At 29.5% G+C, this 18,260-nt stretch overlaps 2 protein-coding genes across 2 annotated transcripts; one reads left to right on the top strand and one right to left on the bottom strand.

Moving 5' to 3' along the window:
* Window positions 1-3,718: 3,718 nt before the first annotated feature.
* Window positions 3,719-5,779, top strand: LOC107638712 (structural maintenance of chromosomes protein). The gene is made up of 5 exons (XM_016342073.3): window positions 3,719-4,326; window positions 4,412-4,630; window positions 4,726-4,824; window positions 5,092-5,181; window positions 5,391-5,779. Exons 1-5 carry the CDS (start codon window positions 3,841-3,843, stop codon window positions 5,640-5,642), a joined length of 1,146 nt encoding a protein of 381 aa, XP_016197559.1. The 5' UTR covers window positions 3,719-3,840; the 3' UTR covers window positions 5,643-5,779.
* Window positions 5,780-6,576: 797 nt separating this feature from the next.
* LOC107637555 (uncharacterized) lies at window positions 6,577-8,439 on the bottom strand. Its single transcript, XM_088484053.1, has 3 exons — window positions 8,301-8,439; window positions 6,877-7,024; window positions 6,577-6,790 (listed from the first exon to the last, which is right to left on the bottom strand). The coding sequence occupies exons 1-3, from the start codon at window positions 8,301-8,303 to the stop codon at window positions 6,747-6,749; spliced, it is 195 nt and encodes a 64-aa protein (XP_088340179.1). The 5' UTR covers window positions 8,304-8,439; the 3' UTR covers window positions 6,577-6,746.
* Between the last annotated feature and the right edge of the window lie 9,821 nt (window positions 8,440-18,260).

Here is an 18,260-nt window from a genome sequence, read left to right as displayed (position 1 = left end):
AAATCACATTCTCTGTATTTCTCATCTATTTGTATAGTGGCTATCTCTTTAACAGGCTGTCATTTTCTTGTTTCTTTTGCAATTTATCTTCTTCAAATATCACATCTCTGCTGATAACTACCTTGCGGGTAGTGGGATCCCACACGCGATACCTCTTAACTCTGTCAGCATAACCCAAGAATATACATTTTCTAGACTTTGGGTCTAGTTTTTTTTTCTTTCTTGAAAATTGTATATCACGTACACAAGACAACCAAATATATGTAAAGAAGAATAATTAGGTGACTTAACTTGCCACATCTCTATTGGTGTCTTCAACCCAATTACAGTTGATGGTGATCGATTTTTCACATAACAGGCAGTTTTAAGAGCTTCTGCCCAAAAAGACTTGGCTAAACCTGCAGTTTGCAACATAGTTCGTGTTCTTTCTAGGAGAGTCATATTCATTCGCTCTGCTACACCATTGTGCTGAGGCGTATATACAACTGTGAATTGCCGTTGAATACCTGCTTGCTTGCAAAATGTTTGAAAATCACCACCGACATATTCTCCTCCATTATCTGTCCTTAAACACTTGATCTTCTTTCCAGATTCAAGTTTTAACTTTGCTTTGAACTCTTTGAACATCTCAAACACGTCTGACTTCTTCTTGATTGAGTACACACATAGCCTCCTAGAGTAATCATCAATAAATGATACAAGATATTTTGCTCTTCCTAGGGATATCTCTGGCGACTCCCATACATCAGAATGAATCAATTCCAATATATACTTGCTCCGAGCAGTTGATCTACCAAACATCAATCTATGTTGCTTGTTTGTAACATAGTACTTACAAAACAGTAAGCTTCCCGATTTCAGCCCAAGAATGAGATTGCGTTTCACAAAAATCTTCAAGCCTTGTTCTGACATGTGGCCCAGTTTGCGATGCCATGTCATCGTCATTTCTTCTTGACTTGCTGAAGCAATTGATGCCTCTGCCTCTTGCAAAATATCTCCCACAAGCATGTATAGATTGGCTGCAATATTTTCTACTTTTATTACTACAAGAGCTCCTTTAACAACTTTCAAGATCCCACTTTCAATATGGGTCTTGCAACCAAGTTCATCCAATTGCCCAATCGACAATAAATTCTTCTTCAAGCATTTCACGTGTCTTACCTCTTGAAGTGAATGAATAGAACCATCAAACATTTTTTTTGACAGTACCCATTCCAACAATTTCTAAGGCATGATTGTTTCCCATAAACATTGATCATTTCAAGACAGGTTCATATGTACAAAACCAATCTTCGATGAGGAGTCATGTGCCAGGTTGCTCCTGAATCAACAATCCAGACATCAGTGAGTTGTTTGCTGCCTTTAGAACTAATTATTGTTTCGCCATACAGGATTTCTCCATCATCATAGGTACTCACAACACATCCTTGAGAACTTGATCCTTCTGGAACTTTCTGTATACTCTTCTTATTCCAACAGTCTTTCTTGAAGTGTCCTCTCTTACCACAATTGTAGCATTTAACCTACTTCTTACTTTGTGACTTTGGTCTACTTTGACTCCCATTGAAACCACACTCCATTGATCTCCCTCTTGTCATTAACAAAGCCTTTGCTTGTTTTGATCTCTCTAATCTATCTTCTTTATTCTTGCGCCTAGATTCTTCTTCAAGAACCGCAACAGCATGTCATCAAAAGAAAGATAATCAGTCAAAATATTATTAGTTAAGTTAATGATACGTTGATCATATGAATCTGGTAAACTTTGAAGTAAGAGCTCTGCACATTTGTTTTCTACTATGGTATATTCCAACGATGAGAGTTGGGAAAATAGCGTATTTAGATTGTTGATGTGATCCGTTGCCAATGTGGACTCACTCATTCGAAGAGTATAAAGTCTTCTCTTCAAGAATACCTTGTTGTGAAGTGACTTGACTTCATATAATTTGGTGAGAGCATCCCAAATTTTCTTTGCTATCTTTTTCTTTCTGCCACACTTGATAAAACTGAGTCAGTTAGTGCTAAGTATAAATTTGCAACAGCATTGTTGTCTATCTCCTTCTATTTTTCATCTGTAATTCCAGTAGGTCTACCTTCAATTGCTGCCACACAATTGTCTTTTCTCATAATGGCTTTTATCTTCAATTTCTATACAGAAAAATTACTCCCACTAAATTTTGGAATTTCATACTTTGTTGCCATTTTTTTTACGCAATAACTTGCAGTAGAAGAAAAAAAAAGATCAATCAGCAACCTTTGATTTTGATACCACTGTTAGGTACTAGACAAATGACACAGCAAAATATAGAGATGAAAAATAAAAAATTTGTATAAAATATGAAAACAACTGAATAACTTTATTTGAGAATTACAACTTCTCTCTATTACAAAGAGATTACAATAATACTCTCTCTATTACAAAGAGATTACAATAATACTCTCTCTTAGCGAAAAGAGAATACACCTCTCTCTATACATAGCAAAAAATTCTCACTTGTTTGATGCTTATTGTTATCTAATGAGATTACTTATTTATATTAAAATTCTTCTCACCTTAACCATACAATAATAATTAATGAATAATGCGTATTATTTTCATGTTAATTTTTAATGGCTTATAAGTAGGAGAATTTTCCTCCTTTTATTTTGTTTAAATTTGTTTCCTTAATTTTTATAATTTTTTCCATAAAAAATTAGCTTTATTATTTTTACAACAATTAGTCAATGATTAAGTTTTTATTTTTCAAGTTTTTACATAGTATTAATTAGTCATTGAACATGGTATTTTGGTAGATAAATTGTAAATGATGATTGCTTTTGAATTCCTTAACTAGTGTATATCATATCACATTCATAACAAGTTACATGTTAAATTACATCAGTCAAATCATCATTTTCCCATTAGCAAAGTCATAGTAAGCACGTACGGATTGGTAAACAGATCCAAAACTGGTATGTGCAGAGCGCTTCAATTCATGATAATGGTTTTGCAGCTTGGATGATTCTACTAGTATACATTTTAGATGGCCAACAAAATGCGTTAACCTAATACAAGCACATACAAAACAATAAACATAAATAACAAAAATGACAGCTCATAAATACATACCTGTGACTGTTAGGCGATGATGAGTATTGAGTAGTGTGCATTCAATTTTCAATTTTTCATTCACTTTGATTTGCTTTCTCAATTTTCCAAACATAGCAAGGCAGAACAGTACAGTAGTACTGTACTGTAATGTGTTATTATGTCATGCCTCACGATTATGATTTATGATTAGAGTCTGGTTAGGGAGACAATGATTTATTTGTACAATGTGTACAATGGACTATATGAGTTATAAAATGAACATCTCTCATACTATTTAGAATAACTATCTGAGTACTAGGATAATAATAAACATCTTTCCAAAAATTTAAACTGATTTTCGGGTTCACCAAGGATCGAACACTCTTGACCTTTTGGATCTAAAACTTTAGTACTATGTCACGATACCACTCATCACAAAAAATTTCAGCTGATGAAAAAAGATAACATTAATAATTATATCTCTAATACTCCCTAAATCTCCATTGTACACATTGTACAAATATTCGATTAGCTCCTCATACTTTCCTTTATGATTATTATTATTAAACACATAAACACTAAAGACCACAGAGGCCGCGCCCAACACGTGAAATCAAAATATAAACATTTGAATTAAGACACCGCCAAAATAGGGTACCCACTCAATTATCCGCCACGTGTCCTCATTCCAAACCCTATAACCCCCTTCACTCCCTCTTCCTTCAAACTCAAACTTCAATTCAAACCTCTCTCTCTCTCTCTCTCTCTCTTCAATGGCGTCTTCAATGAAGCCATCTTCAAGGTACAGCACCTACGATTCTCGCTCCTCAACTTCCTCACACTTCTCCGACCCTTCTTCATCTTCCGACTTCACCACCAAACCCCACTCTTCATCTCGTGCGCTCGTGAATGCCACCAAGAAGGTGGATCCGAGCTTAACCACAATGGTGAAGAAGCTCATCATGCAGAAGAAGCCCAAGTCCACCAACCACCAACCCAAACTAATTGTTCCCTCCGATTTGATAGCACAACAACTGAAGAAAGACGCAAAGAAGGCTACAGGGCTGTCGTCGCTGCAGAAGAAGCTCTTCGGCGGGAAGCCAGGGTCGTCGGAGGTGAAGGCGCTCACGGAGGTCAAGGGGAACACCAGGACACTGGCAATGGTGCTAAGAAGCGAGAGGGAACTTCTCACCATGAATAAGGAGCAGGAAGGGGAGATTTCTCAGCTCAAGATCTTGCTCGATGAGAAGAACAAAGAAGTAAGTCTTTTAAGTGTTTGATTTCCAATTATAGGAAATGAAATAGTGATTTTGTTTGAATTAAGTTAGGGTTATGAATTTGCAGGTGGAGAAGCTGAAGGATTTGTGCTTAAAGCAAAGAGAAGAGATAAAGTCATTGAAGAGTGCAATACTGTTCCCTGATACAACCAATTCTGAGCTTCAGGAACTTGTAGAGAAGCAAAGCTCAGAGCTGAAGCAGGCTAAGATGGTCATTCCAACTCTACAGCAGCAGGTCACTTCTCTCACTGGTCAGCTTCAAACCCTTGCCGAGGATCTTGCAGAGGTATAACTATTTCAACAAATCTATTATCATGTGCTACTGTTAGATCTTTGTTGCTTCTTCATTTGTTTGTAACTCTGTATTTGATATGATTGAAGGTTAAGGCCGATAAGTATTCAGCAAAAACAAGCTTCCAGGGCTATGCAAGTTCTCCAAGAACACCCACACATGCCCGTGAAGATTCTTGTAACTCTTGGGTAAGCAAACTTGAGTTCATGTATTTGAATAAGAAAAATTGGACTGAGATGTGACAACTTTATTATTCCCATGACAATGCTATGATGCATCATGCATTAAGATAATCTATCATCATGGATCTTGATATACCTTTAAATCAGTTACTTTATCATACACCAAATTTCACTCGTCCTACTGTAAGATTAATGGGAACTGTCGATATTTCTTGGGCAATTATATCGAGCTGACAAGCGTTTTGGGTTCATTTGGCTTAACACTTAATGCAGGATTTCAGCTCTGATGACCAATCAGATGACTTATTACTTAAGGATCTAAATCCATGCTTAACACCAGTCAATACCAAGTCAAGATCAAGGGTAACTCACACACCCTCTCTAGTGATATGTTGAAAAAATGTCTCCTCTCTCCCTCTTCTTTTCGGCAAAATGTTTTAAAGTAGAAATACATAGACACTGAGATAGAGATACAGCAAAAACATTTGATAACTTTTGGTGCAAGACAGGTATTTACTAAATGAGGCCTTTGACTTTGAGACAATTTTCTCATCAAATTAACTTTTATACAGGATTTTGAGGTTATGGGGTCTGGCTCAGGCTCTCTACCTGATGAAAGCTTATCTGTATCTGAGGAGGATGTTAATGTTAAAGTATATCCTGAGATTGACTTCAGCTCTTTTGACAGAAAGTTCTCCAAGAGTTCTGATTGTTGCCACAACTCCACCAAGAAAAGCGTGGCAACAACAATCAAGTTTATAGGTCGAAGATCTGATGAGAGCAAAGTAGCCTATGGAGGTAGAGTGAACCACAGATTTGCATAAATAAAAGAATCTCAAATGTTTTGTTAGAGATTTCTTATCTCTTCTTCACTGTCACCATCTTCCAGTTTTGTTATTACACATGTCTGTTTCAGATGTTGGACATTGTCTCTTTAAACATGAAGAGTAAATTATTGCTAGTTGTATATGGTCAAACATCACAGAGAATAAGGTAACGAGATTACCATGAAACTCGATACAAATATTACCAAGAGTAAAGTATCATTTTTGTCCCCAACGTTTGAGGTAAATCTTATTTATGTCCCTAACGTTTAAATCGTCCTATTTGTATCCATAACGTTTATAAAAGTGATTCAATATTATCCTACTATCAATTATACTAACAAATCAAATTATATTTTTCAATTATTTTCACTTGGATGTATTCATTCTCAATTAGGTCTCAGATGTATTCGATTTTAATATTATACCCACAATTTGTGTTTAGATTCAATTATGTCCTTAAAAAAGTGAATTATGTAAATGTTGTAGGAATTAGTTTCAACTTTTGATGAACTATTTTTCAGAGTGGATCGTCGATTCTATTCCATACATTTGTATTCTAACTTCAAGAAGAGATTTTTAAAACTCAAACTAAAGCGTTCATGATGTTGTGTAATTGACGGCAGAATAACATTGAATCACTTTTATAAACATTAGAGATATAAATAGGACGATTTAAACGTTAGGGATACAAATAGGATTTATTCCAAACGTTGGGGACAAAAACGATATTTTACTCTATTACCAAAATACCAGTTACTGAACCAAAGATGTTTGGGTTTATAGGGTAATAAAGTAATTTATTCTTAGCAAGATTCTTTTACATAATTTTAGTACTGCATCCACACATGTAAGAATCAAATGTTGCTATGAATTATGACTTCACTACACCAAGTTAGCTTGTTGGGCAGAGGGCTTAAATAAAAACAGGGCATTTTAACAGAACTAGAAACTCACTATTTATTCATTATCATATCAAAGCAGTTCTGAATTCACTCTCGATCAACATTCAGCTGATCTAAGGTGGACTCTAATATAATATAACATTTCTTTTAGAAACCTGTTGGATGTTTTATAAACTACACAGACTACAGTAGTAAACGTTCACAACCCTCGGCTTGAAGCGGTCCTAATGATCACAAACAGAGCTGCAAACAAACAAAATTCTAATAAATTGGACAGACATTTTAATTTATTAAATTTTGAGAGGGAAGGAAAGGGAGCAATAGCTTACATGAACCGATGAGGATGGAGAGAAGGAAACCAATCAAGATGTGGCGAATTGGATAAGGAAAGAATCCTTTCTTGTTTTCGGAACATCTCTTTGCAATGTTCCTTTCAAACCTTGCAACCTTCCTGTCTGCTACACGCCTTGAAGTAGTCTGTGATATGATATCCCAACAATTGAAGTAACCAATAAGTACATACACACCATACCCACTATAATGTAATTCAGAAACATGATATCTTTAACAATAAACATGTCCAATCTTGCCATGTACAAATACGATGCTACAAAGTACAAACACCAAAACTCCTAAAGGATGAGATTTTTAGAAAAAAAAATTTTAAGTGTTTTCTTCATGGAAAAATTTAAAGTGTTTTCTTCATAGCCATGTTGTTTATACTTGATCGATTATATTATAAGTCCGTCTACTCGACTTCATTTGCATTCATTCTAAGCTTGTTACGAACGATCTTAATAACCATTATTTCCGAGTTAACGACCAACGGTCATAACATCAATTCTATTCATCAATTCTATGCCTATAAAAGACACCTATTTCTATATCTCAAGAAAAGACTCGCAAGATAAATTTTATAAGTTCTATTTCATATGTCTAACATTTTATATTCATAGAATTCTTATATCTCTCCTAAACACTTACTTACTTGAACGTGAGAAAGTACCACCCACAGTGTTTTTTGGTGTTTAAGTTATACTCACCCCATAAAAAAAAACACACATCTTACAACAACTCAAGAAACGAACTATATCTCGAAAGTTCATCCCCACAAGAATACTACTATTTTCGATTTCGAAAAATATTATTTATAAACCAAACCCTCTTCACGTACGCATAAAAACCTATAAAAATGGCGTATTTATTTATTTTTAATTAAAAAAACAAAGAACTGGTATATGATTATTAAGAGGGTATACGTATTACGTAGGGCGATTGATCTATTTTTTAGCATGCTGTAAATATAGAATTTTTTGCGGCTTTTATATGTCTTTTTTGCACAAAAATAATTCCAACAGCGAAAACCACTTAGAATTAAAAATAAAAAAGAGACTATGTAATTTTTTTTGAAGGAAAGAAAAGAAAAGAGACTCCAGAGTTTCATCATTTTCAAATTCAAAGGCTATTAACTGGCTTGAAAAATCTATCTTCACTGCCATCCTAGAATCAGCTCAGCAGAGCAAAAAAATATGGAATAAAAAATTAAAAAAAATGCAGGAAAAAAAAAACAATTATTTTCTATTGAAAAATACACAGAAAAATGATCAGGTGAGATAAAACAATGGCATTCAAATGAGAAATTGAGAATCAACAAAAAAACACCTCCATATTAGTTACACACAGCAGCATTAAAACAACAAATAATGATCAGAAACAAATAGAAAATAGGACAAAAGTAAGTGAAAATCTTTACCATTAGTAGGGCAGAGTAGATAGCCAAAGAACTCTTTGGAGAGAAGAATGCAATGTTCTAAGATCAAACAAAAGCAGCTCACTATAGTTCGGCTTTGTTCCCTAATAAAACAATAATGTGTGATGTAACCACTGAGCAGCCCAACAAGATCCCTAGTTTCACCTATAAATAAATTGAAAAAACAAATGAGGTGAAGATGAATGATGAATTCAGAGGAGGGTGTTATTGTTTTTGGAATCTTATGTTATATGTCAACACCTAAAGATGACTCGTGTGAGTTGCCAACCTACCCACCTCCTCAATTTCTGCAATATATACTTTCTTTCTTTTTGTATTTATTTTGAATGGAAAATTATGCGTTTGGAAGGTAAATGACATGAACAAATTAAATGCCCTTTAGTATTACATTAATCTCTTAAAATAAAACGGTTTATATGTATATTTCGTTTTTATATTTATGTAGATTCAATTTATATTTTTTTAATATAAATTGAATTCATTTTAGTATGTATATATTGTATCAGTAATAAATTAAATCAATTTGATTTGATTTATTATTTATATAAATTATTAATATTTATTATTTTTAAAATATAAATATCAATAAAAAATATTTTTATATAGATTTAAATTAAATATTAAAAAATCAAAATAAATAAGAATAAAAATTTAATTTTTGTGTTTTACTTCAAATTATAAAGAATTTACATTTTTATAAATTTATGAATTTAAAATAGAACAATAAATAATTTCTAAAAATTCATTAAAAATCATCCTTTAACTCATTAGCATTTAAAGAATAATTGAGATTTTGATATTGAAAAAGTTTATATAAAGTATAACTTTTTAAGGTGGCATAGGAGTTAAACTTGAATTTTTTCAAAATCAGAAATAATAAATAGTTATACAATATAAAATAATCAATTATATTTATACAATATATAATTAAAATTTTAACTATTTCTCAAATTATAAATAATAAATGTCAATAATTTGTACGAATAGTAAATCAAATCAATTTAATTAGATTCGAGTTAGTATATATATGTTATAACAGTAGTAAATCGATGATTCGATTTAATTGATTTGATTTATATAATCTTACTTAGATTATTTTTTTTATTAGTTTAATATTGATAATAATTAATTATAGTAAAAGTACATAAGATTAACAGAAAACATATTTTTTGTTGGGAGAATAAAAAAATAAAAATAAAAAACTAAAAAAAAATTTTATAATTAATGTTATGTTCTCTTTATGTATTTTTATTATAATTAATTATTATCAACATTAATAATAAAAAAATAATCTTTGTAATATATAGAATTATTTAAAATAAACTTATAACAAAAACTAAAATAAGATATTGACATAATTTTAAAATTAAAATAATTATTAATGTATTTGATCCTAAATAAATACATAAATAAATAAATATCTTGCGTTTTACTTATATATTAATAAAATGAATTCATACTTTTAACGGTTACGTGGAAACTTTATCTCCAACAGATACGTTGTAATCTAGAATTAAATGCAAATCGGGTTATTGCTATAAAAAAACAAATGTGTTAAAGAACATTAAATAACCACAATTAATTAAAATAGTAATTTTTTACTGTCAAAATATGTTATAAACATTACGATAGAAAAACAAGTTATAAAATTATAGAAAAACAATTAAAAGAAAAACACTTGTTTGAAAATGAAAAAGAAGTAACATAATAACTTATAGCCATCTTGATTTGGTCAAAATTTTTTGGTAGATATATAATAACTTTATATTTGATAAATAAAAAAAATCAAATATCTTTGATAAATAAAATAGCATGTTTTTTTAATTTTAAAATTTTAAAAGTATTTTAAAAATACCTACAAAAATATCTTTAAAAATTAACTTTTGTCTTTTAAAGTTGAAAAATCAAATATATTTTTGGAAGATATTCATGTATGTCACTATATTTGTTTAGAATATAATATTTTAACTTTTATAATCATTAAAATTTATATTAAATAATAGATGTGGTCAACATTTAGTGAATAAAAAAAGAGTTTCTGAACCGTCAAGGTTAATTGACTCTTTTAAATTTAACAAAATTTCTGTGCTGTCAAGATCAATATTTTAACATACATATCACAATTTCATTCTAACTCAAAATCACCAAATAAAAACAAATAGAAAATAGGACAAAAAGTAAGTGAAAATCTTTACCATTAGTAGGGCAGAGTAGATAGCCAAAGAACTCTTTGGAGAGAAGAATGCATTGTTTTAAGTAACATCAAACAAAATCAGCTTACTATTGTTCGGTTTTGTTCCCTAATAAAACAATAACGTGTGATGTAACCACAGTTTCACACTGAGTTTAACCACAGTTCCCTAGTTTCAATTATAAGTAAATTGAAAAAACAAAAGATGAATTCAGAGAAGGGTATTATTGTTTTCGGAATATTAAGTTATATGTCAACGCCTAAAGATGACTCGTGTGAGTTACCAATCTACCCATCTCCTCAATTTCTGCCATATGGACAGTATCTATAGTATCTTTCTTTTTTCTTTTTTTTTTTTTGTCTTTCCCGTTACTTAGACCACTAATTAAGTAGGGGTGAGCACGGATAGCGGATACCCGATTATCCGTCCAAATCCGAACCGAACCAATTAAATTGGTTCTGAAACCAACGGATAATCGGGTCCAACCCAAACTAAATCGATGGTTTTTGTTAGTGATTAGTTTGGGTATCGATTTTGGGATGCGAAACCTGATCATATATTAATTAAATAAAAAATTAAAAAAATATATATGGCTTTTTCATACATTAGACAATAATTATTCATTATTAATATGTTTGGATTTTAATGAATTTAGTTTTTAATGTATTTAGTGTTTACATGTTTGGATTATTTCTATTGATGTTACATGTTTATTGTACTTGTTAAATTTTTAGGATAAAAATTTGATTTTTTTTTTTATAAATTTCAAAGTCATCGGGTACCCAATTACCCGAACCGAACAAATCTGTTCTTAATCGGTTTGGTTTGGTTCGGGTACATGTACAAAAAAATACAAATCCAAACCAAATCGAACCAATTACATTTTGATCTGTTCGATTCTAATTTTACCATAACCCAAACCAAACCGACCCGTACTCACCCCTATAATTAAGAGAATTTATTTTCTATCAACTAATCTCATCCTTTATTATTCACATCATGAATTCTGTCGTCTTTCCTTTTTATAATATTTTTTTTAGTACTTCTTCATGCATGTTATTATTTTTTATAGAATTTTTATTATTTTTATTCATATCATTTTTTTAATTGTTTTTTTTTATAGAATTTTTTTGACTTTGTATTGTGATTTAATTAATCCTATTAGAAAGACTAAATTAAATAAAAAATTAACATGAAAATAATATTAAAATTATAAAGAATATTAAAATTTATTTAAATATTTAAAATAAAATAATATAAAATAATTATTTAAATTTATTCTTTTTAATCAATTTTTTATTTAAGAGTAATTTTGAGTAGTATAAAATTTTACATAAATCACTAAAAAAGTGTAACAGTTTACGTGTATTTAAAATTTGCAAAACCTCTTTCACGATTTTTATAGATTTGTAAAAATTACATATGCAATATTCAAAAATTATAATACTGTAATTTTGGTTCTCAATTGATTTATTTGGTAACTTACCCTTTATTATATATACTATAAAAAATTATAATAAGTAATTGGTGATTAATTTTTTATGTATGATCAAATTTATTTATATTAATATAATAAAAAATTATAAAATATTAAATACATATATCTATATATAATAAGTAATTGATGATTACCTTTTTTTATGAATAATTAACATAATTAAATAGATAAATAATATAAACAAATTAAATAATCTCCAATATTACACAAATCTCCTAAAACAAAATAATTTATATACATATTTTGTTTGTATATCTATGTAGATTTGATTTATATTTTTTTAATGTAAATCAAATGTTGTATCAGTAGTAAATCAAATTAAATTAGTTTAATTTGATTTACTACTTGTACATATTATTAATATTTATTATTTTTAAAATATAAATATTAATAAAAAATGTTCCCATTTAAATTTAAATAAAATATAAAAAACTTAAAACGAATAAGAATAGAAATCAAACTTTTGTATTGTAGTTTAAATTTTAGAAAATATACATTTTTATAAATTTATGAATTTAAAATGGAATAATAAATAATTTTTAAAAATTCATTAAAAATCATCATTTGACTCATTAGTAACTAAAGAATCATTACCAGAATTTTGATGTTAAAAAAAATAATATAAAGTATAACTTTTTAAGGTGGCAAAGTTAAAATTTAAAATTTAAATTTCTTCAAATTTCAGAAATAACATATAGTTATACAATATAAAATAATCAACTATATTTATATAATATATAACTAGAACTTTAATTATTTCTCAAATTACAAATAGTAAATGTCAATAATATGTACAAATAGTAAATCGAATCAAGTTAATTTGATGTATTATATAAGTACTGTTCAGTAATAAATCGAATCAATTAGCATGTATATGTTGTATTAGTATCAAATCGAATTAACTAAATTTAATTTATTACTAATATACATCATATATGTGTGAATAGAATCTATTCACATTAAAACAGTATAAATTGAATCTAATTTATTTGATTTATATAGAATCATTTAAGATATGTTTAAAATGAAAATCAAAATAAAATATTAGCATAATTTTAAGGTTGAAATGATTTATTAATATGATTATTTTAATTAAATAAATAAATAAATATCTTGCATTTTACTTATTAATAAAATGAAGGGTCCATCTAGTGTACAGATGCACTTTGGTACAGATTTACAGATTTTTGTTTTTATTTGGTTTAAAAGTGTATCACTAAAAGTGTTGCTTAAAGAGAAAGTGTTACCCTTAATCGTTAACTTGGCTCTGATACCAATTTTGCAATCTTTTTTACTATATGATACCATTTTTTTTTTTTTATAGTTTTCAATCTTGTTTTAGTTTATAATATTCTTTTTTGCATGGATTATTGTATATAAAATCTTTTATCTGTTTGTCTTTTTCTTTGATATAATTTCTTAAATCCTCAAAAACTTCTTTTATTTCTACACTTTCTGTTGTTTCTAAATACCTTCTTAATTTTTCAACTTCATTTTCCATTTTTTCTTTCAACAGCTTTAATTCTTTTAAGTCATAATATGGTTTTCCAGGCATTTATAAATTTTTTAAGTTTAATTCCAACTTGTTTATATTTATTCTTATTTCTATCCTTTTTATTATAAGGTCATCAATTTCGATCTGAAGGTTATTTAATTCCTTTTTATACTCTTTTATTTTACTTTTTAATTTTTCTACCCTTTTTCTTTTTATTTTATTTTCTGGTTTTTCAATCTTTTTATGCTTCATTATTTATTTTAAAATTTCTGCAAACTCTATCATTGATTCATTACTATTTTCTAGAGATTCTATTAATTTTTCTAGCTCTTCAACTTCTCTTTTTAACTTGTCATAGATTATTTTTAGAGCTTCAAATGCTCTTTGATTTATTTCAGAAAACTGTAAATAATTCAAACGATTTTCTCTTTCAAAGAGCTCTTGTTTCTTGTCTTGATAAGTTACATATATTTCTTCTTTATTTATTGTCATAATTTAGTGTTTAGAGTTTCATTTAATTTTTCGACCTTTTTTGTTAATTCTTTGATTTCAGAATTTTCTTCTTTAATCTTCAACTTAGATAGACTTAAAGGACTATTAATTTTAGATTCTCTAATTTGAAAATTCGATGAAACTAATTTTCCTGACGGTTCTTTTAATAATAGAACTGGGTTTTCAATAGCTTTATATTTTGGTATTTCTGTTTTTACAATTTTCTGAAATAATTCATCGACATAAATTCTTTCTCTGTTTTTAAATATTATACTATGATGGCTATTTGTTAAAGCATAATTTATTGCATATGTAATTGAAAATGGTTCATCATCTTGTTCCATTAGATTCTTTCTGTGAAATTTATAAGCCAGACTTATAGATCTTCCAAGATTTTCAGTTGATAAAGGTATAGCATATCCCAGATGGGCATTAAATTTAACATTTACGTTTGCCAAGTTTCCATGAACAATTCCAATTATTTGATCTATTGGGTCATCAGTAATTCTTTTGTCACAGATTGCTAAGCTTATTGGTGAATTAATTCCTTTCATATATGTAGATTTGATTAAGACTTGTATAGTACTAATATGAATCCATCCAATTTTAGATCTTTTTTGTTGATCCTTAATTTTCTCAATCTGTTTACTTAATTCTTCATCATTTATCAAAGCTATTTCAAGTTCTCCATTGGCGGATTTTATCTTTATAGGGGCTTCAAGTTGAATTTTTCCATAGTATATTATATTTTTTCTATTAAAAACTTCTTTTAAAAGGTTTTGTTTATTAAAATTTTCGTTTGATTTGAGATTTAATTCTGTTTTTAAAACAGCCTGTTTTTCATTATCTAATAAAGCAGTTAATCTATAATAATCAGATTCTTCTATTAATTCTAAACTTTCTAAATAATTCATAATTGAAAGACTAGAATGAATACATACCTTTCTGGAGAAAAACTTCTTTTATTTAATATATTTTACATAAGGTGTTTTTATCTCCAGAGGGGAGATTGTAAATACTAACTCCAGAGGGGAGTTTAGAACTATTTTCCCTAATGGAAATTCTTCTTCAGATCATAGAATCGCCTCGGTAGCTTCCTCCTTGCTCTCCTAGCATTTGAGTACTCTTTACCTCCTGCTTTCTATTTTCTGATGCCTTCTACAATTGTCTAAGCAACCTATTTATAATGGTTGGGTCTGATGGACAATTCCCATCCTTACCCTTCTTATGACGTCATTGCTTACGTCATTGTTTATTATCTTGCACCAGCTACATTGTTGGTGCTCTATGACCTAAGCGCTTACGTCATTATGCAATAATGTTGAGAGATGCTTCAGATGTGCTGTCTTCCTCTTTCATTATGTGACCTTCAGATGCGTTGTCTTCTTCCTTTATCATGTGGGTTGATTCCGTTTTATTATTGCTTTCTTCAGATAACTCTGAGACGCATAGCTGGCACTTGTGGTCTTCTCTGTCTTTTATCAAATAGCAGAGATTCCTTTTTATCCCTTCAGGGAGCTTTTCTAAGAGTCCAGATAAGTTGTAGAATGCTGATTCAAATTTCACTAAGAGTCTCATCTCTCTTTCTTCAATTTCATTCCTTTTACTAGACACAAGCAAAGTATTTCTGCTTTTATAATTAATTCTTGTGTGAGATTCCCTTGTTATCTTTTGAGTTCTTTCGAAGACCCTTGCTAGTGTGCTGGCTAGCCTTCCTTCATGACTGTAGATTGTTAAATCTTGAACTTGATCAATTGGTTGAAAATTTCCTGGGAAGACAGACATGAATATTACTTGGTGTGCTGGAACCAAGCATTCTTCTTCTTCATTAAAAATAGGTTGACTGTTCGTAAATTTTAGGGATATATCCCTTGGATTTACGTTGTCAATCATATTTTTAAATCTCTTCACTGCATCAACGAATCCTGCAGGAAACTCACTAATAATTTTTAGATCATTAAAAATTAAAATTGTATCAATTAATCCATACTGGAAAAACTGATAGGTGTCCGATGGGGATGCATCTGGAAATATAACCAGCTTTGTTAGCTGTTCTTTGGCAATAGGATAATATCCCAAAATTGCTCTTTTTTCTTCAGTCCAGTTTAGGACTATATTAAGGGTTTCCCTGAGATTTGATCTACAGACCCTTTTCTTTTCTTTGATTTCAGCCCTTGTAAGAATGTTTCTTATTATCCCTGTTCTCTGGGTTTGAATTGGAGCTTTATCTGCTCTTTTTAGGGTTTGCTCTGGATGAAGAGCTTCATATTCCCTGAAAGATTCCTTTGCTTCTTCCAGTGTTAAAAACCCTCCTTTATGAATTATCCTTGATTGATGTGTAAATGGTGCTGCTTTTTCCCAGGCATCATAAACTCCTTTCATGGGGCCATTATAAATTACATAATATTTTTTATCTTGGGTGGATTTTTTGATAATTTCAGCAATTGTTTTATTTTCTGGAATTTTTTCTTCACCTGATTTGTCCACCACGCTTAGCTGGCTGAGCTCTGATGGTTGTGGTTGTTGTGTTGATTTCATTGCTTCGATGGCCTTCTTGAGGGATTGGATCTGTGTCCTTATTTGCTGACAATGCTTGCATTTTTCGAGTTCTTGTTCGTATTTCTGAATTTCTTGATCTAATGCGTTGTAGACGAACTCCATTCTCTTGTTAATGTATCTGCAATAACATTTTTGTCACCCTTAATATATTCAATTTTTATTGGATATTGTAACAAAAATAGTTGCCATCTTACCAATCGTCCATGATTATAATCAACTTTTAAATTATATCGTATGAAACCTGTTAGGTAGCTTGAATCTGTCCTTAATGTAAATTCTCTTGGTAGTAAATCAATTTTCCATTTCTTAAGAGATTTAATTGCTGCTAGAGTTTCCTTTTCATGAGTGGTATATCTCTGTTCTGTTGGAGTAAAAGTTCCTGAAATATACCTGCAAAGTAATTCCTTTGGGGAATCTTTAGAATCTAGTGATTCTTTTCCTTGTTCCAAACTTTTTATAGCTTTCTTAGCTTTTAGACATCCTGACCAGGTTATGTCTGAAGCATCTGTTTCTACTATTAAGTAGTCATTTTCTTCTGGAATATAAAGTTCTGGAAGTTTTTCACATAATTCTTTAATCCTTTGAATTTGCATACTATCTTTTTCATCCCATTTCCATTCTTTTTTAGTACTTATTTTTGGAAATAAGCTTTTAGTGTATTCTGTTATATTCTTTAAAAATCCTTGATCTGAAATATAATTTATACATCCTAAAAATCTTTGTAATTGTTTTCTATCTTCTATTTTATTAGGAAATAAATTTACCTTTTCTAGGACATTTGGTTGAAGTTTTAGCTTTCCTTGAGTAGATAGAATTAATCCAAGAAACTCTATTTCTTGTTTTGCTATTCTTGCTTTCTTTTTGCTAAGAACTAATCTTTTTTCTTTACATCTTTCTAAAACTATTAATAATTTTTGAAGATGATCTTCTCTATCCTGTTTTGTAAAAATTAGTATATCATCAATATACACTAAAACAAATTCATTTAACTCTTTTAGATTTTCTTCCATAAATCTTTGGTAAATACCTGGGGCTTGTTTTAATCCGAATGGTAATACATTCCATTCATAGAGTAACACACTTGTTGATTCTTTTGTTGGGCAAGTAAAAGCAGTTAATTTCTTTGTTTCTTCGTCTAAACGAAGCTGCCAATATCCTGATTTTGCATCAAGAGATGAAAACCAAGTTGCTCCTTTGATTTTTTCTAAAATAGAATCTTTTCTTGGAAGTTTATGAGCATCACCAATAGTTGCTTCATTCATCTTCTTATAGTTAATAACCATTCTTCGTTTTCCCCTTTTAATTTCATTATTATTTTCGACATAAAAGGCTGGAGCCGCATGAGGACTTTTACTTAATCTTATAATTCCTTTTTCCAAAAGATCTCTACATTCTAATGAAAACTCTTCTCTATCTCTTGCGGAATAAGGAATTTTATTTGGAACATTTATCTCTTTTGTAGGATCTTTTAATTTAATACTTACTAATTCGTTATTTGTATTTTTAACATCTAAAGGATCTTCAGCACAAATTTCATCCAAAAGTTCTTCTATCTTTATTTCAAGACTATTTTTTGGGATATTTATCTGAAAGTATAGATTTAAATAACATGTCTCTAATATAGAAAATATTTTAAATTTTAAGATCTTATCTATAGTGGTAGTTGGTATTTTTATACGTTTTGATTTTTGATTTATTGAAGAATC

The sequence above is a fragment of the Arachis ipaensis genome, chromosome B4 (genome assembly GCF_059453495.1).
Source record: "Arachis ipaensis isolate K30076 ecotype BB chromosome B4, ASM5945349v1, whole genome shotgun sequence".
NCBI classification, from domain to species: Eukaryota; Viridiplantae; Streptophyta; class Magnoliopsida; order Fabales; family Fabaceae; genus Arachis; species Arachis ipaensis.
The sequence above is the reverse complement of the archived record's forward strand: the minus strand, read 5'-3'. Positions and strand labels throughout refer to the sequence as shown.

Coding starts and splice junctions, on each gene's coding strand:
- LOC107637555 (XM_088484053.1), bottom strand. Junction 6,791..6,876: donor CTCCATCCTCATCGGTTCAT/GTAAGCTATTGC, acceptor GTTTGTTTGCAG/CTCTGTTTGTGATCATTAGG.
- LOC107638712 (XM_016342073.3), top strand. CDS start 3,841: ATGGCGTCTTCAATGAAGCCATCTTCAAGGTACAGCACCTACGATTCT. Junction 4,631..4,725: donor TTGCCGAGGATCTTGCAGAG/GTATAACTATTT, acceptor ATATGATTGAAG/GTTAAGGCCGATAAGTATTC. Junction 5,182..5,390: donor ATACCAAGTCAAGATCAAGG/GTAACTCACACA, acceptor ACTTTTATACAG/GATTTTGAGGTTATGGGGTC.